The sequence below is a fragment of the Porcisia hertigi genome, chromosome 3, assembly GCF_017918235.1.
Source record: "Porcisia hertigi strain C119 chromosome 3, whole genome shotgun sequence".
Lineage (NCBI taxonomy): Eukaryota > Euglenozoa > Kinetoplastea > Trypanosomatida > Trypanosomatidae > Porcisia > Porcisia hertigi.
In genome coordinates this window covers 141206-157138 of record NC_090562.1, presented here as the reverse complement: position 1 = coordinate 157138, position 15933 = coordinate 141206, and the positions used below count along the sequence as shown (strand labels likewise).

Below are 15933 nucleotides of genomic sequence, written 5' to 3'. Positions count from 1 at the left end.
GCTTATTCATCGTGCAGTGGCCACCCACCCGCCACACGCCTACACACACACACACACACAAAAATATTAAAAAATACAACAGAAAGAAAGGGGCAAGGCGGGGGAGGGAAAAAACTGGAGCGACGGTTGATGCACACGCAACATACTTTTTTTCTCCACTACGCGAAACAGTGGAACCACTCCTCTCTCCCGTCAAAAAAAAAAAATAAACGACGCAAAACGAAGAAAGTGGGCGACCACCCCACACACACCCATCCTCCCACACCCCCTTCCTCTTGTCCCTCGCCCCGGTCTGTGGCACACGTACAATGCGCTTTCCCATTCATTATTCACGTGAGTGTGCACGAACACGTACGGGTGGAGGGGGGGGGGGAGTCACGCAGAGGTGACTGAGAGGCAAGAAAAGTCGACAAACACACACACACACACAGACAATCGTCACGACAGTCATCATCATCTCAGTCAGACCTTCTGGTCGTGCTCTGGACATCAACTTCTCGCCCCTCCCCTCCCCTCCTCCCCGCTTCACAGTGGTGGGCTCTGTTGGCTCAGGCAGCCACGTGGCACATCCCTCTCTCAGGATGGCACTATAGGCTCTCTCCCCCCTCCCTCTCCCCTTCCACTAGCGGGCAAGAGAGACGGTGCAAACATCTGCACAAGTTGTGTAGAGATGCTGCTCACTATCTGGATTAGGGGGCAGACGTGGTCAGAGCCGCAAGGTCACTGCAGATATGTACAACGCTATCCACGGACCCACGTCGGGCACCGACATCTCGCAGTGGATCGGGTTGCTCTAATGCACCCAACGTCGTCGGTGCAACGAAGGCCTTTGCAGTCCTGGAAATAGACCAAGCACTGCAACAGAAAAATGAAGGGAGGGAGAGAGGGGAGGGGAGGGGGGAGCACAATGAAAAACTCTGCCACCCCACTCTCTCTCTCTCGCTTCTTCCATGAGAGTCGGACCCAGAGTTAGGGAGACGGCAAAAAAAAAAACCCAAACAACAACAACAACAGCAGCAGCAGCACACAGACAAAAACCGAAGACATCAAACCGTCTACAGCAACAAATAATATATATGGATGCTCACATGGGGTGGGGGGGAGGGACTGAAGCACCTCAGTTCGAAAGGAGTTGTGCGTGTGTAGATGTGTGTGGTGGGAGGAGGGGAGGGGGAGGGGGAGGGGGAGGGGAAGGCTTTCCGATAATGACTCTCTCCCACCACACACATCTACACACGCATCTACACACCAGAGAATTTTCTCTATAGTTGGGGGAGGAGGAGGAGGAGGAGGAGGGGGGGGTGCGAGGTGAAGAGACCGGGCCGAGTGGTAGTGGTGGTGTTGGTGAGAGGGTGAAAGGGGGGGGTGGGGTGGGGTGGGGGTTGCCTGCTGCGTGATACTCTCTACTTCTCTCGATGTCACTGAAGTCGATTCAAGGAATAATGGCAAAAATTAAAATAAAAAAAAGCCCCACGATATCACAAAGATACAGAGAGAGAGAGAAAAGCGAACATACCCCGTCTGTGTGCGTGTGGGTGCTGTGCCACAGATCGTTGCCTCTGTAGATATCTTTAATCCTCTCGCTCACATATATACACACATATATATATGTGAGTGTGTGAGTTGACAGGCATCTTCGAGGGCCGTTCCCCGCTGCACTGCCTCAGCCCTTTTTTGCCTTTTTCCCTTCCTTTGCTGGCACATCCCCTCCCTCGTACTTGCGCATTCTCAACACGGCTCTTCAACCGTTTCTTCCCGCCCCCCTCCCCCCTTCATCGTGCCGCGACGCGGGCTGCGAAGGAGGAGGAGACACGGTGGATCTCGTTCTCGCGCATACGCCGCACATGATAGCGCACACACTGTGAAATTGTACGTGCTGCCGTCTGGGCGCTCATGGAGGCACACAGCTGTGCTGGCGGTGGCGCCAACGCCGTCCTTGTCGATGCAGAGGACACCACTGAGGGCGATGGGGCGCGATGCCGCTCTGGTCGGTGGTGCGATAATATCCTTCTCTCGCCACGCGGAAGAGGCCCTTCACGCAGAAGAGATGACGTAGCCCACCATGATAGCGTCGCTGCAGCTTCACTGGGGTCGCTGGCTCTCTCCGCCTCGGCCGTGGGCGCTTGCGCTGTGATGGTGGGGTCGGCGAGGGCACGGCGAATGCGACCGCTCTCGTTTTCTCGGTCGCGGTAGTGTAGGAGCAGCTCGATCCACTCCGCCTCCCCAACGTCGATGGTTTCTGGATTCGGCGAGTGGTCGTGCGTTTCCTCCTTCCGGTGGCTTGGGTCCTGTGCGAGTAACGGCGAGGCTGCTCCCTGCGCCAGTGTGTTAAAGGACACGGTGGTGCTCGACGGGTACGACGGAGCCGAGAACAGCTCCGGTGTTGTGGTTGCTGCCGCTGCTGTCGCCTGTGCCACGGAGAACTGCACAACGTGCTTTACGGCCTCCATCTCCATGTTTTCACGAGCCTCGCGAGGGTTCCACTGCAATGGCGATCTCCATCCCTCCCCCACCACCCCGCCAGCGCTACAGCAGACGCTTGGAGGGGTTGTCAAGACGTTGGCGCCAGCCTTTCCAGCTTCATCACACCACGAGCACCGCAGCGGTGTCACGGTGCTGCAGCTGTGGAGAAGCCTGCCGCGTTCAAGGTGGGGAGGCTGTGAGGTGAGGTGCACACCATGAAGGTCCCATGGTGCCGAGCTGTGCGATGGACACATCCGACGAGTCGACGTCTGCGCCGGCGTCATTGTCGCTGTCGCTGTCGCGCGTGCGCTCTGAGGCGCGTCACCGATGCGAAGTTGCTGCGGGCTGTAGTAGACTGATGACGCTGTGGGGGTGCAAAGCAAAGCGGAGCAGGAGGCAGTCGTGGGTGACTCCATGGCCTCGGCAGCCTCCGCTGCAGCGTGCATGAAGGCATCACCCACCGCCGTCGAAACGCTGGCCCTTGGTGCGGCGACCGTGTCGAGCTCATCGGAGTCTTCAACGGCGTAGAGAAAATCTGCATTGAGTCGATAATGCAGGCGGGCAGGAGAGGAGGTTGGCAGCGGTGCTGAACCATGAGCACGGGTGTCATAAGCTTTGATGGTGTCGCTGCGCTCACCACAAAGGTCTGCCGGGCCGCTACGTGTGCAATGCTCTCTATCAGCTGGCGCCGTAGCGGATGAGACGGAGGCAGTAGATGACCGCCTCGCGCGCACATCGTCGCACAGTTTTGATGCCCCAACGGATGCCGAGGCGACGACAGAGCCAGTGAGACACCATCGAGCGGTTGTGGTTGCGGTGCCAGCGAGCACGTCTCGGGATGTGAGAGGCGTCGGCCTGGCCAACACAAGTGTCGGCGTTGCCAACACTTGATGATAGCCCCGGTCGGCCTCGCGTGGCGTGCTGCACTGTCCGTACGCGGCGTTCGCCTCACCGGAAGCGAGGGACGGGGCTGACAGAGAGTGGGCAGGGTAGGGAGGATAGCTGCCATGATAGCTGCCCAAGGTGTGATGCTGCAGTTTCTGTTGGGGAGTACGTAGCGCTTGCGCAGGAGTTGAGGCGGTCGAAAGGGCGATGTCAGGGCCGTCTGATAGGCCGACGCTGCTACTACGCATGGCTGCCGACGTGGGTGTGGTTCGAGTATGATGGAAACGCGTGTGCTGCTGCTGCTGCTGGTGTTGGTGATGGTGGTGGTGACACCACGCCCCCGCAGCCGCGAGGTTCGGCGACCGCCACTCACCGCCGGACGTCGACATGGAAAGACCACACGACGTCCCAGTAGCCGTGGTGGTGGTGATGGCCGGGATTGTGCGGGAGGTGCTCTTCGCAGCGTGCCACCTTGTCCGCAAGGAGGCTGCCGCGAACGGCGGTGAATCACTGTGGGCAGCCGTAGTACTTGCATCTACGTGCGGACCGTCCGTTCCCTCTTGGAGGCGACCATCACAGTGGAGGCAGGGATGGTTGGGTGAGTTGCACCGGAGCTCGTCGCGGCGGGGGTAGACGGTCGTGCCATGTCCCCTATGGTGCCTTGACGTCGGTGGTTGCTGCTGCTGGTGCGACACCGCGACTTGCCACCCACTTCCGTGTAGTTTTAACGTTTGGTGGTGCCGTGGCTGCGACTGAACGTTTTTCAGTTGTAACGCCTGCGAGGTGAGCGACGACGACGGGTAGGCATCGCGCATCGCCGCTTCTATCCGCCCACGCATGCCACCGACGGGTACGTCAAGGTTGCATGCGTCATATGAGGGCGGCACCATGGCCGGGATGCGCTGATCCACCGGCGTAGATGGGAGCGCCTCGTCTTGCATTGGATCGTTGCTGCGTCCACGTGCGCTTCGTTGGTGACGGGGGTGAGCCCCCGGAGGGGTCGAGCCACCTGTTGCTTCGTGCTCTTCCAAAGCGATGACCGACAGTAGAGGCGCACGACCAGCGGTGGGGCGAGCGCTTGGGTCAAGATGGTGCACTCTCTGCTTCCGTCGTTGGTGTTGTGGTGTATGTGCAGGTGTGACTCGCAGAGGCGGGCGCTCAGATGCGTGTGCCGGGCTGCGCAACGAGGGCGGCATCTGCAAAGGGGATTGATATGGGTTGTGGTGTGGTTGTTGATGCGGAGGCGGCGGCCTCGCCTCGTTGGGGGATGCGACGCCACTGTGATTCGAGTATGGTGGAGGGCAGTGCATGCCAGCGCGAGGCAGACGTTGCCACCGCTGCTGCGGATACAGGCGGTTGCGGTACTGGTGCTGGTGACGGTGGTGGTAGGTGTGCGGTTGGCGCACACCGTCGTACAGCTGTTGTGCGCTCGGCGGCATCATCCCTGAAGTAGATGACTGCTCCTGCTGCTGCTGCTGCTGCCAGGCAGCCACTATAGAAGTCGGCATCCTTTGGTGTTGAACGGAGGCTTGATGAGGCTCTGCCTTCCTTCCCTCCTTGGAAACACACACACACACACACACACACACACACACAAGAGAAATGTGGAATGTCCAACAGCGGGGCCAGAGCGAACAAACTGCTGCTGCTGCTGCTGATCACCACCACCACCCACCAACGCGGATAACACTTTTTTTTTCTTTTAGAAATGTATTAACAAACAAAATAGATTTTACACTTCTCAGCAACAACAGCAGCGGCAACAACAAGAAAGTGTCACAAGTAGGGAAAAGCAGAAGAAAAAAAAACGAGAGAGAGAGGCGTTGCAGACAGACAGACACACACACACACACGCGCGCACGTGCACCACAGATACAAAAAAAAATATCCGAGGGAAACCACAAAAAAACAAAATGAGAGGTACACACCGACTGACACACCGAACCGCCTACTGGATGAACAGAGTGTGAAGAGGCGATATATATATATATATATATAAATAAATATACGTAATGGTTTGCGTGTTTTTTTTGGTTGTTTTGTGTTTATGCTGGTGATGGGGGACCGGAGTGGGGGAGTGGGGGGAGGGGAGGGAAGAACGGGAGGGGGGTGGGGAGGGGAGGGGGTGATACACTCTATGAATAAAGCCACAAGGGGAAAAAAAAAACGACACCCACACAGACACACAACCACAAACAACAGCGGCAGCAGGGGGAGGGGAAGGAAGAAGGGAGAGGGACGAAAACAAAAGAACGGGGAAAGAAAAAAAAAGAAAAACAACACACAGCGGGATCGACGTCGAGGGGAGAGGTCCGTTAGGAAAATAAATATATAAGAAATATGTTTGTACTTATATATCTATATATATATATATATATATGTGTGTGTGTTCGGGGGAGGAGGAGGGGTTGTACACTGCTGTGCGTCTGGGCTGTCAGAGTGCAAAAGCAGCAGCGGCAGGCAACCACACACACACACACACACGCACAGAGTCAGTCAGACAGACAAACAGGACGACGACGACGATCACCACTCGGAGAAAGAAGAGGTCGGAATAAGGCCGTTAGAGAAGAAACAACACGAATGCCCTTCTCTCCTCTAAAAATGCAAAAAAAAAACAACAACCACAACAACAACAACAACAACGAGTGCCGGTAGGGGGTGGGGGTGGGGGTGGGGAGGACAGGAGAGTGTACTGCCAGTTGCACTAAAGAGGCGGAGCTCACAAGGTTTGTGCGAATGAAAAGCGAGGGAGAGAGAGAGAGAGAGAGGGAGAGGGGAGACCCGAACAGCAAAAATCTCCGAGAGGGAAATTTTTTTTTTGTCCTCCTCCTTCCTTGCCTGCCTTTCTTTTTTTTGTTGGCCTTTCCTTTATTTTCGCAGGTTTCTGTGAAGGGCGATCACTCTAAAGCAGAGAAGTAATAGATAAACTCAACAAGAAAAAGAGAAACAGCAAAAAACAAAAATGAAGAAGGATGGGGGGAAAGAGCGGAGCACGAAGCAAACCCAATCAAGCTAGATATCAGGCAAGAGGGGGGGGAAGGGGGGGGAGGGGTAATAGATATATATGTATATGGAGGAGGAGGGGGGAGGGGGGCAAGAGAAGAGAGACACAAAAAAAAATTCGCTTAATCGTCTACAATACGTTCTCCAGACAGACACTGAGTGAGTATATAAATATATATATCTTTATAGTGGAGCCCAAGACACGGTGCAGGGAAGGGAGGGGAGGGGAGGGAAGAGAGAGGGTTACTAAATCTGTGATTGTGTTTTTCTGCATATATATTTTGTTTATGCACCCCCCTTTGGCATCAGAAATACGTGCGTCTGGTGCGTGTAAAGAGAGAGTCACCCACACACACACACACACACACACGGAAAGCGGGAAGAGGGGCGAAGAGAGAGAGGGAGAGAGAACACGCGTATATATCAACGCATATATGTATATGTAGATAGCTCGATATCAGGCGGCTGTGCGCCTCGCGAAGGTAAACAAAAAAAGGGGGGATGGAAAGGGAAGGAAGCGACGGGGGTGGGGGGTGGGGTGGGGTGGGCAGAACAGGTGACTGAGGCGAGGGGAGCGAGCCCGAGAAGTGCAGTAAGGGAGAAGACACTGGACGATCACGGGGAAGAGTCTGATTGTCACAAGAGGACCCGGATGACAAAAAAAAAAACGCAGTCAACCAATTAAAAAAAAGAACACAATCACACACACACACACACGAAGGGGATGAAAAAAAAGGGGATTTCTATGGGAGGGGGATGCAACACACAACACACACAACACACACACACACAACACCCTGTCTGTCTGACCGTTAACGTGATGCCTATGCCGTTGTTCCCAGCAACTAAAAAAAAGAGAAAAAAGTGTGTATATATATATAAATGTCGACTCGGGTGTGGAGGTACTAGTAAGCCGGTCAATTGGAGGAGGAGGAGGAGGAGGGGGGGGCGTCAAAAAAACAAACAAACAAAACTCTTCACCCCCCTCTTTCCAGCCTACAACGTCAAATATCGAGGCGATGCGTCCAGCAGATCACGCGTCAATCTAAAAAAAAAAAAACAGCGTACTGTTCACCACCACCACCACCACCACCGATATCAAACGCAAAGGAGAAAAAAAGGGGCGGGGGCGTCGCGATTCTGTAAACAGTGTCAATTTTTGGACACGGTCGCGTCAAGACAGGAGACACCACAGGAGGGACGGGAGTCACAAAGGGGTTACGGAGGGGTGTGGGGTATGTGTGTGAGTGGAGTGACAGGGAGCTTGAGCAGTAAAAAAAACAGAAGAAAGAACGTTGCACAGACGCAGAAACACCAATGACAAGAGCGGATATGGGAAATGGGAGTATGATGGTGCGTCCAACCAAATCAAATATGTGTATATATATATATAATGTACGACTTGAACGGATGCTGATGACACCGAGAGAATGGCGGCTATTCCCCGTTCCTCATGCACACACACACGCAGAAGAAAAGAAAAAGGGGAGGGGGGAGTGGGTAGAAGGGGGGGGGGGGAAGAGCGTACAATCACACAATCGATGGCTACAACAATTGTGAGGAATAAAAAAAAACAAAGCAAGGGGGAGAAGGTGTGTGTGTGTGTGTGTGGGTGTGTACAGAAAAATAAAAAAACAAATCAATAAATATGTCGGTTCCGTCTTTTTTCCCTCTCCCTTGAAAACAACAAAATATACTTCTTTTTTTTTTTGGGGGGGGGGGGGGGGGGGTGTCGCCTTGCGTGTGTGATTGCCGGTTTGTACTTCACAGGGTGAAGGCGCCACGACACACACAAAAAAAAAAGAGAGGAAAGAAAAAAAAATATACCCACAGAGAAACACACACACACACACACAAATACAAATACACACGAAGTCAGAGAATGGAGTGAGTAGATGGAAAAAAAATATCTGTGCACGAGTGTGTGTGTGTGTGTGTGTGTGGGTGGGTGCCTGTGCAGATGTGTACGCACCTCGTTTTCTTTGCTGTTGTTTTTTTTCGTACCAGAGGGGGGGGGTGGTGTGTTAGGTTTGTCTTCTCGTAAGTAATTCGTTGATGTGCTCAATGTGCGGTCGTGGTCCACCACGCAAAACCTCCACAGATATGCACCGCAACCAGAAAGGCAGACGACAGAACCCTTGCCTCTGTTGCTATCGACGAATGGGGGAGAGGAGGAGGAGGAGGGGGGGGGGGCAACAATAAAAAAAGAAAAAAAGAAGAAAACACTCTCCTCACAGAGCCCGGCACTCCTCTTTTTTTTTCTAGACCTTTCACACACACACACACACGACGGGATGGGGTGTGGGGGGAGAGGAGGGTGGTGTGGTGTGGTGTAGTGTGTGGAAAAAAAAGGTAGAAGAAGCACAGCAACAACAACAACAACAAAATGAAGACAGAAATAATCAAAAAAATATGTGTTGATGTGTGCGTGTGTGGGGGGAGGGAGGGAGGGGGGGGAGGTGAGGGCGGAGGATGGGGAACGAGAGAGTCGCACTCAACTATAACCTAGAAATGAGGCACGTGCAGAGACACCGGCACACAGGCGAGTGCTCTAGACGATTCACTCTTTTCTTTTAGTGTGTTGATGTGTGTTCTAAGTGTGTGTGTGTGTGTGTGTGTGTGGTGGGGAAGGGAGGGAGGGGAGGGGAGGGGAGGGAGGGAGGGAGAAGAGAGGGTTGTGAGCTGCGTTGGCGATGATAAAAGAAGTCCAACACCTCCTCACCTATAGACACACAGCCCCCCCGCTGGTCGCAACTGTTAAAACAGGAGGACGACAAAAACAACAAAAATTGACTGTAGAGTTTTTCTTTTGGATGGGAAAATGACTGGCCAGGAGGTAGTGGTGGTGGTGTACTGTGTGATCTGCGAAAAGAGGGAGAGGAGGAAGGAAAGAAGGGAAGGGGCGGGGGCGGGGGGTAGACAGCGATTCACATGAAAGTGTCGCTGAGAATCAAAAGAGCTTGCCCGTTCTTTTTTTTCTTATTTTTTTTTTTTTGGGAGGGAGGAGGGGGAGGAGGAGTTCTCTTCTGGATGTCGGCTTTTCACACAGACACACGCACAAACACAGGCAGAAAGAGAGAGAAAAAAAGAGAAACAGAAACGATCATAGTATTTCACATATATAATATATATATGTATATAGAGGGGAGGGAGGGGGAGGGGGAGAGGGGGAGGAGAGAGAGATGATGATGATGATGATGATTATGATGAGCTGCGTTCTGTGTTTTTGTTTTTGTTATTTTCTTTTTTTGGTTGCGTTTCCTCCGACCCTTTTTTTTTGTTGTATGCTGTCTTTAATTTTTTTCCTTTTCTTCTGGACCTCTTTTTTTTTCCTCTTCCTCCGCGTGTGTGTGTGTGTGTGTTCGTCACGTCTAAAACAAAATTTGGATTCACGCACAAAAAAAGAATGGCAGAGGGCGATGGAGTTGGAGGAGGCCAAAAGGATCAAAAAAGGGGGTAAGGGGACAGGAGAGGGGGGAGGGGAGGGGGGAGTTGCAGAGCTGTTTCAGGTCACGTGTGTGTGTGTGTGTAATGTGAAGTGGCGTAGCGGCCGTACCAGAGAGTCGGGATGAGTGGGGTGAAGAGAGGATCAGTGAGTGAAGTAAAGGCAGATAAACAGAGGTGTGTGTGTGTGTGTGTGTGTGGACGGGGGAGGGACGGAGATCGACCTCACGACATACGAAACAGGCGCTCGTATATATATATATATATACATGTACACACACACACACACACGCACATGAGCTGCCAAATACAGAAGAGAGATGAAAGGCTCATTGATGTGTGCCGAGTCGCATGCGGGCCGTTCGCGAAGCACCGCGGCATTGTTGGATTGTGTGGCCCCCCCAACCGGCACGTATACATCCCCTTCTCCCTCCCCCTCCCCCTCCCCAAAACAAGGCGATGTACAGCCCACAAGACAGATGGGAGGAGGGTGTGTGGGTGGGTGACCAAAATATTTTTTTTCACTCGATGAGCATCCTCTACGCATCCATCACAATGACCTCCACGTTCATGACACACAAACTCTTTTGACCCGCACAATCGTCGCTCTCGCCATCCGCGCAGGCACCCGCTGCTGTGCATGGCTTTGAGACCCACGTACTCAACGGTGGCGAAGAAAACGTGGGACACGCGTTGGTCGCACCATGGCGAAGAGATTCATCAAGGTAGATGCTGCTTCCACCACCGCCACCCCCGATCACGATGGACGTGGTGCGGCAGTTCACGTATTGGGTGTTGCGATGACTGGAGTGATGGACACGGAGCTGCGGCCTCCTCGAGGCAGCGATTGCACCGGGCGACGATGGCGAGTGTGGATCTGCATGAGCAGCACCTGTCGTGACTTCTTCGCTCCCAACAGTACCTGGCACGAGCAACTGGAACACAAAACAGTCTCCATTGCCGTAATAGCGGCGAGACTCGATCTGGAGCAGGTCCGATAGATAGGCTCCAATAAAAAGTTTATGATTTCTGTTTTTTTTCTTGCGGCGGTTGGGGTTGTCGTCACGGTCGTGTGCGTGATCGCCATCGTCTGCTTCTTTGTGTGAACTCGACTGGGCTGTGGGGAAGGCCAGGGGTGCACTCGTGGGTGTATCGGGATCAGCCCCCCAAGCCTCACGTACCCCAGCGTCGTCGTCATCGAACTTAAACGTTGTCGATGAAGGCAACTCCAGCACCAGCAGCATCGGCTTTGAGTTCACGGGCGTCGAGGTTGCAGACGTGGCCCCGTATCCGTGGCGGCTTTCGAGCTCCATCTCACGGCGACAGTTCGCGAGGAGCGTGCTTAGGCTCACACCATGCATCCGTGTGCTGTAGATGACGCGCCAGGGGCAATACTGCTGCAGCAAGGGTAGTTCGTCATGCAACAACCGGCGACACGCACGCGACAGGACCGACACGCCAGGCTCTTCTACGGCTTCGTTGCAGCTGTTGTGGTTATCCCCATCATCGTCGTCGTCGTCGTCGTCCTTGTCGTGCTTGCATTGCGCCTGTTCGCGCTGCTGCATCGATTCCACAAGCCGCCGCGTGCTCTCTTGCGTCTCCACCGATGACGTCGTGAAGGCAGAGAAGTCGAGGGAGACATCCGGTGTGTAGGCCGGCGGCACATCCCAATTCACGTCATACACCATCTCAGCCTCGTGCGCGTCGCCGGGCATCGTTGTCCGAGATGCAGACGAAACCGTCGTCGTTTCTGTGGACGCCACCCCGTGTGAAAGTTTTGTGTTCGGGGTGGCGTCCTCCCCCCGCTGCTGCTGCTGCCCCTGCTGCTGCCATACTTCTCGACGAGTTTTGCGCAGCACCTCGCCCGCTGGCCTTCTCAAAATGTGAGTGTTCCATAGGGAGGGGAGCGCCGGTTCCACCTGCGAGGACCCATGTGGTTGCGGCGGCGGCGGCGGCGGTGATGCAGACGCCAGGGGCGAACCACCAAAGCCCCCCGCGTGCGTCCGCATGGCATTCGTCTTACCCTGCTGGCGCGTGATGGAGGCCAGCCAAGACGACGCTTCTGCGAAGATCGAAGGCGCGCCAGGCTGCAACGCAGACGTGTCCGGCATCCTCGGCGGAAAGGTCTGCTCTGAAACCACCGAAGCGCCCGCTGCGGCTCCTGCTGCCGTTGGGGGGGATGATGCACACGATGCCGTTGGCGAGCAGAAGAGGTTGCCACCGCGCTGTGCGTCCGCCAGAGCGCGGGCGTAGTAACGTTGTGTTTCACTTTCGCGTTTTGAGCGCCACTGCATCCACCAGCCATCGCCGAAGCGGCCCCGCATCGCCGTTTGTAGGATGTGTAGTGCCTTGTTCAACTCCTTTGCTACGAGGCCCACGTGACTCGCCGTGACTGGCTGCAGCGTGTGCAGCAGGGGGTACCGATAGAGCAGTGCGAGTAGTCGCAGACAGACAGCCTCGCTGGGGGTTCGGCTCTGGAGTTGTGCGGCTGTCGTGTGCAGCACCGTGAAAGGAGCAGCAGATAACGATTGTTTTTGCTGCTGCTGCTGCTGCTGCTGCGGATGGGTGTCCCCGCTGGTGCTGCGCACCGCCGCCACATCCATGTCGCTGTAAAGGCTCTCCGCTTCTCTTTCCTCGCACAGGAGTGTCAACGCACTAGACGAACAGGGAAGCAGCAGCTCTGAGGTTCCCGTGCCACCACCCCTTGTCTTGAGCCCATGCCAGTAGCCTCGACCACCGCGACGGCTGTGTGAGGAGGACAGCGAGGCTGCAGCGGACGCGGTGTGGCGTGCGTCCAGGTCGGCCTTCCCGAGGTGGGCGCCGCTGGTGCTACTGGCGTCCTCTAAGTTACTGTTGTTGCTCGTCACTCTCGTCGGCGACTCAGCTGACCACGGCATGGTCTCACTCAACCCCACATGAGCTTTGCGGCTGCCGTCCTCCATCACCGCCTGATGCTTGCGGCGCGCGGCTGCGAGACGCTCTGCGTAGCCGCCACTGCCATGCCGTCCTAAAAGCGCATCCTCACCAGGCGGTTCCCCCATGAAGAAGGAGGGCCGCACGTCTTGGTGGTGGTGGTGGTGGTGAGAGCTCAAGTCGATGTGGTCGCTATCCATGTCTCTGCCAATCCCGGACACCGCACTGCGGGAGACACCGTCGCCGGTGTTCGTCGACACTATCGCCAGTGTGGTGGGCGTGGGCGATGGGGGGTTGCATGCGTGCGGTGGTGGTGCTGTTCTTTGCTGGTCTGGCGTCTCGGTCGGCGCGCCCGTCCACATGCGTCGGCGCTCCATATCATGTTCTGTGGGGCGTCGTGTGCGGTTGGGGTGATTCGATGCCAACGGCGTCGCCGCTGCAGCGACTGCCGAGGATGGTGGTGATGCGCAGCCTGTATTGGGGTCGTAATGGCATTGTGCCGCGATGGAGCTGCTGCACCGCATTACACCTTGAAATACTTTGCTGCAGTGGTACAGGGCGGCGTAGTTAAGGGTGCTGCTCAGCACGTTGATCACAAGAACGTGGGGTAGCTCAGGTGCCAACATATGCGCTGCCAGGGTTTGATTGCCGCCGCCGTCGTCGTAGGGCGGAGGGATGCCGTACGACTCGAGGGCGTAGAGGGTGAGACAGTGGCCATTCGTGAAGGCGCAGACCACCTCGTCGCATGCGCGGCGAATGGCGCGGTCCGTGAGCCGCTGTTGGTGAGCGGGTAGTGGGCGCAGTGCACCCTCTTCCAATAATAGCCGCTGTGCCCGCTTCGCGATGAAAAACTCAACAAGCAAGTTTGTGATGATGAGCAGCTCAGGCAATCCACCACTTGTAGTGGTGGCGGTGGTGGCTGCTCTTCTCATCGCTGGTGCACAAGTGGCCTCCAGTGGGGTACCTCCGTCATGGTCAGCCGCCGCTTCGTCGGCTCTCTGCCGCTCCTGCTGCTGTTCGTACTTCTGCTGCTGCGTCACGAGAGCGCCGTTGAGAGCATACAACATATAGAAAACATCTTCGGCCGTCTCGCAGGCGATCATGAGTCCGCAGAGGTCCCGCAAGGCACTTGTGCGGCGCGCGAGGCGACGGACAAAGCAGGCGAGAGCCGCAGAGCTGGTAGCGGTATCTGTTGACGGTCCACCAATGCCTACATGGGTTTTCTCTGCGTTTGACTGCGTCGTCCCTGTCGCTGCCTCATCACCGGCGGCAGCGCCGTCGTTGTCCTGGCTGTTGCCCTCAAGCCATGCAACGTCGTCGAAACACGCGACCGAGTTGGTCATGGGCAGTGACTTGGCGCGCGCAGCGACGGCAGAAAGCGTTATGCCTGATCCTAATGGAGGAAAGCCTGCCATTGTTGCTGGTGGGGGCGACGACCGGTGGTGCGAGGACTCCGGCTCGTCTGCCGCGCGGCTCTCAGCCAACACTGCTGTCCAGTCCAGTGGACATGCGCGATCGTCGCTATGAACGCCCTCCTCGAGGGGCTCAGTGGAAGAAAACAGCGTCGACGATGATGGCGCCGCTGGCTGCTCAGGGCAGCCACCCGCAGCCACCTTTGTACTGCGGCACAGGTCTTTGTAGAGCTTCCATAGCTGTCGAACATCCACAGCGGAGAGCCAGTGATGTGCGTCCTCGACAAAGCCTTCGTTCCACAGGACGCATGCAACATCCCACAGTAGCGTTGCGATGAGGACCGGGAGTGAGGCAGCAAGGGCAGCGGTGGTCGCCGACGCTACTGTGGCATCGCTTTGGTTGGGGCTGCCGGTTGGCGAGGCCACGCCCGATAGGGTTTGTGTCGGCGACGACATGAGATGGGGCAGACCGGAATAGGCAGAAGCGGTGCACGCTCCAGGGGTTGCGCTTGCGGGTTGCTGGCTGCCAGCTGCACTGCTGCGCGCGGGTGTACTCGCCAGAGGAGCCTTACCGATCTTGTCGATCGTTGAGATGGGCAGCGCGCCGGAGCGCACCTTTGCCAAAAGACAGGCGAGCCACTGCGCGGTCGCGGCGTCGTAGCCCGGTGCGGCGTCGTCACCCGCTGTGTTGGCCGACGGCACTGCAGAGGCGCTGCTGGCGCGGCCTCGGGAGGTGGGATGCGTTGATGCGTTCTGAGGTCGAGACTGTTTTTCATGTGACTCCCTCTGGGCAGAGTACGCGCGTTCATTGTTGTAGTCTTCATCATCATCCAAGCCAGGCGGCAGCAGCATCCCGATGTTTTCTAATGCGTCCACCAGCTGCTGCGCTGCACCATCGGCGTTAGGGGTGTCGTTTTGTGCAGTGTCACCGCTGCGACTGTTTTTTCGAGGGCCGTGAGCGGGCGGCGGCGGCGGCGGTGCTGCGGCGGCCGCTTCCTCGGCCTTTCGAGCCTCATGGCCCATGGCGAGCGCCAACAGCACGAGCTCATCCAACAGAAAGCACTTTCGAAACAATATTTTCAGGACGAGGGCGTAGTTATGTGCTGCGACAATCGCCTTTCCGGTTGCTGCCGACGCGATGGCGTTGCGGAGCGCGCGCTGCAGCAACTTCGTGTCGGTTAGCGGCGTCGCAGTAGGGGGTGTGGCCGTCTGTCCATTCGGGTTTTCATCCACAAAAGTACATGATGTCACCGTCGTCGTCGTGGCAGCATCGCCACATACTGTGTCGATCGGTGGGCACTCCATTGCAAAACGGCTCGTGCACAGTGCCCGTGTTGGCCAGCTGTGTACACAACGTCACAGATGTTTAGAGGGGGAGGGGGGGAGTGGAGTGGAGGTGGTGGAGAGTGTGTGTGTGCGTGTATCTGCGTCAGCACTTGTTAAATCAAATATTTTTTTTTTTTTACACACACACATACACACGTACATACATATATATATATGTATATATATATGTGCTGATGCATTCGTTTGGTGGCGCCACTTACCCACAGCTCGTGTTTGTGTATAATGTCGATATCAGTAATAACTATATAAATGTATAATATAAAGATATACAAATGTGGATGTCTTCTCCTCCCTCTCGTTTTTTTTTTGTTCTAAGTTTGTACTTATATATATATATATATGTGTGTGTGAGCCATGAAGTAGAAAGAAGATGGAGGGAGGGGGGAGGTCGAGGCAGGCAATGATCGTGGGCTGGTTGATAGTACATTACAACATGCACACGCGCACACACGACAGAAAAGGG

General features: G+C 55.6%; 2 protein-coding genes across 2 annotated transcripts; both read right to left on the bottom strand.

Annotated features, from left to right (window-relative positions):
- Positions 1-1772: 1772 nt before the first annotated feature.
- On the bottom strand, positions 1773-4289 carry JKF63_07733 (uncharacterized protein; the record flags this gene model as incomplete). Its single annotated transcript, XM_067903664.1, has 2 exons — positions 1773-3443; positions 3483-4289. The coding sequence occupies 2 exons, from the start codon at positions 4287-4289 to the stop codon at positions 1773-1775; spliced, it is 2478 nt and encodes an 825-aa protein (XP_067759864.1).
- Positions 4290-10337: 6048 nt separating this feature from the next.
- JKF63_07732 (uncharacterized protein) lies at positions 10338-15428 on the bottom strand (the record flags this gene model as incomplete). Its single annotated transcript, XM_067903663.1, has 1 exon — positions 10338-15428. One exon carries the CDS (start codon positions 15426-15428, stop codon positions 10338-10340), a length of 5091 nt encoding a protein of 1696 aa, XP_067759863.1.
- Positions 15429-15933: the final 505 nt, after the last annotated feature.